This window comes from Sitophilus oryzae, unplaced genomic scaffold (assembly GCF_002938485.1).
Source record: "Sitophilus oryzae breed Bouriz unplaced genomic scaffold, Soryzae_2.0 scaffold_2008_pilon_pilon, whole genome shotgun sequence".
Lineage (NCBI taxonomy): Eukaryota > Metazoa > Arthropoda > Insecta > Coleoptera > Curculionidae > Sitophilus > Sitophilus oryzae.
The window spans coordinates 5,434-12,154 of NW_022146734.1; the positions used below are offsets into that span (position 1 = coordinate 5,434).

The 6,721-nt window shown below is 29.5% G+C and overlaps 1 protein-coding gene across 2 annotated transcripts; it reads right to left on the reverse strand.

Annotated features, from left to right (window-relative positions):
- Positions 1-2,869: 2,869 nt before the first annotated feature.
- On the reverse strand, positions 2,870-6,510 carry LOC115884052. 2 transcript variants are annotated; one of them, XM_030902502.1, is made up of 3 exons: positions 5,805-6,510; positions 4,433-4,525; positions 2,870-3,024 (listed from the first exon to the last, which is right to left on the reverse strand). In XM_030902502.1, the coding sequence occupies exons 1-3, from the start codon at positions 5,963-5,965 to the stop codon at positions 2,928-2,930; spliced, it is 351 nt and encodes a 116-aa protein (XP_030758362.1). In that variant the 5' UTR covers positions 5,966-6,510; the 3' UTR covers positions 2,870-2,927. The 2 variants fall into 2 exon arrangements, with proteins under 2 accessions (XP_030758362.1, XP_030758363.1); XM_030902503.1 differs by lacking the exon at positions 5,805-6,510 and adding an exon at positions 4,857-4,982.
- Positions 6,511-6,721: the final 211 nt, after the last annotated feature.

The window sequence follows — 6,721 nt, forward strand, 5'->3', positions numbered from 1 at the left end:
CTTAATATGCCTGTTCCACAAGAGTTTACTGTCCAGGGTTATTCCCAGGTATTTAACTTCCTGTGTTGGCAGTATTTCCTTTCCATCTAGTTGGATTCTTTTCAAGTTTTTCAGACTTCGCTTTCTGGTGAATGGCACTATCGCGGTTTTGTCTGAGTTAATACTCAGCCCGACAGTTCTACACCATCTCTCAGTGATACGGAGTCCTCTTTGGATAATATCACACAAGGTGCCTTAGTGCCATTAGGCCCATGGATCTAATCCTATGGATATATTTGCGGAAGAATAAAGGTTCCTTATTCTTCCGTATAATCTAGACAAGAATTAGAATTACTTAGCAGTTATGAGAGGAATCTTTCACCCCCACTGAGTTAATTAATTCCGCGAGATATGTTCAAAAACTGCCCCGTCTGTCCATAACAGAAGTCGGTTGATATGTCGAACACCTGTAGCAAAATCTCATGTCTTGGTTTGCTATTTATTATTGTTATTAGATATAGTTTAAATGTGTTGATGTTGGTTAAATATATTTTAAATTGTTATAAAATTTTGCATCTCTCCCAGCAAATATTATTTTCGTTTTAATTGATGCTCACAGCTAGATTTTTTTTGCATTACAGCCGGTGCCGTATTTATGTCTCATTTTAATACCGAATAGTTACTAACTATAACATCTTTATGCAATGCAATTCATTTTTAGACGCATTTTTCTCGGAAGTAATAAAAAGTAAGTTAGTGGCTTTTGGCAGCAATGGGGCGATACCTATATTCTCTTTATCGACTTTCAAATAAGTCCAATCGAGTTATTAAAGTTTGGAAATTAAAAAAATAGATTTATTTTTAAAAAAATTTCACAAATCACCACCTCAATTTTTCGGTATTTGCATCTCTTTTAGTGCCGTAATATCAGAGACTAAGAAACTATACCGTGGGAAAATTTGCGGTGAACAAGAAGTTCTAAAAAGTTTTCTAAAATATACAGGAAAATTTAAAAGAAAATGCTCGATTCTTTTTGTACAAAAAAAACTCATAGACGTGTTCCTGGGGTCGAAATATACCACCCCTGAAAATATTTGCAGTCATTTAAAATATTAATAACTAATAAATATGACTGACTGGCAGCAAACAAAAAGGATGAATAGCATTAGGTAAATTTAAATAGTCTCGATCTAAATGAAATATTTTTCAAGCTTCCCTTTGCAAAAAGGTAGATGAATTTGACGCGAACTCTGCGGTTGGCGGAGAAAACATATCTATGCTTGGCTTGAATTGGGGACGAACTAAAAGCCAAGTCTAAATTGTTGTTTAAAATGTTGCTAAAATGAATTTGCTAAAAATTACTGGGACAGTAGAGAAAAGTTAAATAAGGTTTAAACTAGATTAGATAATATGTCTTGAAAATCCAAATATTCTTATTAGGGATTGTAACATAGCATTACATCAGAACACATTTATATCCACTGCCTAGGTATTGCCTAGGTTTTTTCGTTTGAGTCATGGCATTATCAGACAAGATGCCAAATGTAGAAAAGTATAGAGGAAAAGTTTCTTGATAACAACTATACATATACAAATAATAAATATACTAAAAAATACTGCAGTTTTAATGGCGACCGCGGTTCATTCAGTTAAAAACACGTGTACATGAGGAGGCTGCTGTAGCAGAAAAGAAAGAATTTCATTCTAGAATGTGTAAGAAAGTATATACCCGAAAAGCTAAAAGTAATGTATTTCACAGAGGATTGGGTCAGCTGAACTGAATGAATTAGGAAGTCTTAAGGTTTCTCAAAATCGTGACTCAAAATCGTAGCCTATTCAAAATCAAATTACCGTTATCGATAATGTAAACAAAGCATTAGAACCCTGTAAAACTGAACCATTTTGTAGTAAAAATTCAAATGTCCAACCCAATATTGCTCTTTACGAAAATTTTGATCAAGGCATTTCTTTTTAAACCGGAGGCAAAAGAGCGAAAAACACCCTTACTTATATATCAATAAATAAAATATGTTTTAGGCCGATTGCTTGTTTTTTCCAGGCCGGTTTCCACTTTCTCATCCACCCCTGGATATATACCAGGTATATATATTCAAATTTTGGGTAGGTATCGCTAATTCTAAATATCCTGGCTAATTCTAAATATATTAATGTAAAAAATATGTTGTGTATTGCCATCTAGAGAGCTAAGCAATAACTTAGCTAAGAAACAGTAGAAATCTGTAATCAGAAAAGACGGATAAGTTCTGATTAGAATTTTTAGATGGCAGCACAGGAAAATACCCCTGCGCCATCTCTGATCCTTATATTTTATCTAAATACAAACACAAACTGTTATACAAATATTATAAGCTAAGTTATATTGCTTATCAGTAGATGTCACGGTATTTATAGAACTAATTAATTTTTAAAATACCTAACGTAGTATATTTTTTAAAATATATTACTATATTACCGATTAAGAGAATATCTGTACCGCCTAGATTTTTCCATTACTTACATTGGAGTCTTTAAGAGATAAAAACAAAAGTAAAAAAAACATTTTTTATAATATTATAACTTTGAAACTAAATACATACATAAAATTACAAAAAAGTTAGTTAAACATAATTTATTGAAAAAATATACATTTTATTAAATAAAATAAATATTAATTTTTATTAAATTTTTATTAATTCATTAGAAATAGAGCATACAATGTAATGTTTAATATCTATAATAGTATGTTGTGTGGGCCTGATTTTGGTTTACATTTCCAAACAAAAAGCACTTTTGAGAATATTATAACACTTGGAATCTATATAAAATTACAAAAAGGTTAGTTAAACATAATTTACTGAAAAAATAGACTTTTATTAAATAAAATAAAGGATAATTTTGCGTCAATTTTTATTAGTTTATTAGAAATAAAGCATACGGTGTAATTTATTTTAATATTTAATATGCGGTGCTATCTGTATTGCCTGATTATGGTTTACATTTCCTTTATTTTGGTTTTCTTCGTCTCCGTTTCTGCCCCTCCTTTTTCTACAAATAAGCAAAATTTAAAAATTTAAGAACACTATAAATCTTGTTCTAAAATATAGTTATTTTATATTGCCGTGTTTAAAAATAACGCAATAGGGTTTCCTATACCTATCTAGCTCAGATTTTGAGGAAAAAGCAATTTTACAATAAAATGGCAACCAAGAGGGCTAGTGTCGTCCTGGCAAGTTTCTAGTGACGGTTAGTTAGCTATTTTCAAAATCGAAATTAGTTTATGGACTTTATTTAAATTTATACCAGTTTACTTTTATGTAATTTACCTACAATAGTTTAATAAGTAATATTTTATTTAATTATTTATTAAATATGTAGTTATATTATTCTATCAAGAAAAACGAAGAAGTAGTTCTTTGATTTATTTTACGATGTCTTGTAGATTATGGATTTTCTATAAAAGAGCCAATACGGCAAAATCATTTTATTCACTTCCAACGACAGGTTTCTGCCAATAGGTTTTTTTATAAACCACACTACTAGCACCGTTACTAGCTCTGCGAAATAGGACAGGTAGTTTTTCAAAGGAACGCTTACCAGAAACATTCCTGTTTGGATCTTTGGACATAAGCCCTTGAAGGCAAGAGGCAATTTTCCCCACAAGATAAAATCACTAGTTGTGTCGCTAGTAACATATCCAGTCGTTATAATAAATGTCTTTTTTTGGGTCCAAGATCCAAAAATGAAATAAAAACCGGGTGTTCCATAAGAAAAAATATAAATTTGGTATGGATCTCAGTTCTGAAGCACCCTGTATATTTCAAAATAATTTTAAATTGTGCACATTGCCTCCCCGCATATACCCATACAATATTTTGTTTCTACATCTTCCGTTTTCGTATAATCAACTGAGACAAATGAGGTGCGCCGCCCTGTATCAGTGTGTCATTAAAGTTTTTTCCAACTAAATGAGAAAAAAATCATTTTATCTTGCTTTATTTTAGGAATTTAGTGAAATAGAGATTTACCTCAAGTGTGAATATGACAGGTATATTATACATATAAAAGTTAGGGGCTCTATTTACAAAAATATTAACAAAAAATATGTTAACTTGTCCAACATATCTGTTAAGAGCTTTTACAACATAAAATAATTTTATATATCGAAGATAGAATACATAGATACAGAGTATTATTTTTTAGAAAGTTAGTATTTTAAAAAAAATTATAAGAACATATAGTTATGTATACTTATAAACCATCTATTTTGTGTTTAAGTGAACTTAATTAATATAGTTAAGTAAACGATTAAGTACATCAATATCATAATGCACTAACCAATAAATGACACATCTATGTTATGATGACACATTTATAAAGCTAACTTTCTTAATTAGATATTATATTACTCGTTACTTTAAAGAGGTTCAATAATATTAAAGAATAAAAAACTTACTTAGTACGTCTGCACCTACAATATACTGCCTGATTATGGTTTACATTTCCTTTATTTTGGTTTTCTTTGTCTCTGTTTCTGCCCCTCCTTTTTCTACAGATAAGCAAATTTTAAAAATTAGAACTCTATAAATCTTGTACTAAAATATAGATATTTTATACTGCCACAATAATTATTATACAGTATATCCCCGTATTGTCTTTACAAGAGGAAAAACTTTTTTTATTGACATTTTGAGTAAAATGCACTCTTCATAAACATTTTTGCTTGTTCTAAAACGATTAACCCCGTTTATACTCTTCCAAATTTCCATACCCTTTTAGAGAAAATTAAAAAATCTTGAAATTATGGTTGATTTTTAAAATCAAAAGTTGTTTCTACGGTAATATAATTTAGATTTCATTCGTTGATTGATGGTTATTACCTAAGGTTAGTACTAATTTTGATTATCGTCATATTATTTGCTGTCGTTAAAGTTACAATTTTCCGATAACTATTATCACCTTTTCTGTAGGATTGAACTAAATAAATTTTATGCCTATTTAACATTTTAAATCACCAAAAAATATGACGTTAATTAAAATTCTATCAATAAAAATCCATCAAAGAATGAAAACGAAATTATGTTACCATAGAAACGCGTTTTGATTTTTAGGACTTGAGGAAAAAATTCAACTATATTTTCATGTTCTTTATTAATTATCTCTAAAAGTGTATGGAAATTTGGAAAAGTATAAACGGGATTTACCATTTTAGAACAAGGATTTTTTTTAGGAAGAATGCATTATTCTCAAAATATCAATAATGAAAAAGTTTTTTTCCTCTTGTAAAGACAATCCGGGAACATATACCTATACTGTATAAGTGTGTCTATAAAGTTTAAAGTATTTTCCAACTAAATGAGAAGAAAAATCACCTTATCTTGCTTTATTTTAGGAATTTAGTAAAATAGAGACTTACGTTATAACGGTTATATTAAATATATAAAAGTGATCTATTTACAACTATTAACAAAAAAGATGTTAACTTGTCCAACTTATCAGATAAGGGCTTTTATAACAAAAAATAATTTTATATATCGAAGATAGAATACATAGATATAGAGTATTATTTTTTAGAAAGTTAGTATTTTAAAATTTTTATAAGAACGTAGTTATGTATACTTATAAACCATGTATTTTGTGTTTAAGTAAACTTAATTAATATACTTAAGTCAATTATTAAGTACATCAATATCCTAATGCACTAACCAATAAATGACACACCTATGTTATGATGAAACATTTATAAAGCTAAGTATTAATTAGATATATTACTTATTACTTATTAAGCTTTATAAAGGTTCAATAATATTAAAGAACAAAAAACTTACTTAATACTTTCGCAGCAAAAATATCCTGCAAATAATAACACCACAAATGCAATAATTACGCATATGACAACTATCAGTTCAATATGTTTCTCTTCAGGAGTAATAGCAATTGTAAAACTTCTAATAGCTACAGGAATAGCTAGGAAAATTACAGGAAACATGTTGCACTACATCAGAAAAATTGTTATTGCTACATGCTTTTTCAATTTCCTAATAGCCACTGATTCCTTGGAAATGCAGAAATGCAATTTATTATCAGATAAAAAATTAGAAGATAATTTTTGATTAGTGATTAGAGATTAGACAAAGTTTTGCTTATAATACAATAAAAATAAAAACATAACATATGTTTTTTTTTTGGATTATGTTTATTAACCTACATATCTTGATTATGGCATAAACATTTGTAATAGTTTTATTTAAAATTTCCATTTAATTTAATATCGAGGGACCTACCATAAAATGTTAGCAAAAGTTATTATAAAATCAAAAATGTTGGACTGTCTATATTACATATAATTATGAAGGGTCCATCAGGGGAAAAACATGATAAGCGCCATTTTACTAAGTTTACAGGAGAGCACTGGACGGCTGGTGGTTATCAGGTTCTTTCCGTGTATTCTATATATTTACTAAGCAGATATCATAGGATTTAACAACTTATTGCCCTTCAGAGTTTATACCTTTTTTAGGGACCAATTATTAGGTTAGGTTAGGTTGCCGGGGTTTGGGATCATATTTGATCCCTCACTCGGAGGCCTTGGGCCCATTGCGATACCCCTGTATTGTTTTACCAAACCTTCCTCTCATTCTTTCTTTGCGTTAAAGCACTTCCAGCTCTTTGCAAAGTTCCCGATGTCGCTGATGTTGGCTTCTGCTGCTTCCTCTAGTCCCTCCAAAAAACCTTGCCCTAAAGT

What these genes read in the sequence shown, in the direction of transcription:
- LOC115884052 (XM_030902502.1), bottom strand. Translation starts at nt 5,965, where the DNA reads ATGTTTCCTGTAATTTTCCTAGCTATTCCTGTAGCTATTAGAAGTTTT. An exon ending in TTTTGCTGCGAAAGTATTAA is followed by an intron (nt 4,526 to 5,804) that starts GTAAGTTTTTTG and finishes GCTTATCTGTAG; the next exon opens with AAAAAGGAGGGGCAGAAACA. An exon ending in TGTAGGTGCAGACGTACTAA is followed by an intron (nt 3,025 to 4,432) that starts GTAAGTTTTTTA and finishes GCTTATTTGTAG; the next exon opens with AAAAAGGAGGGGCAGAAACG.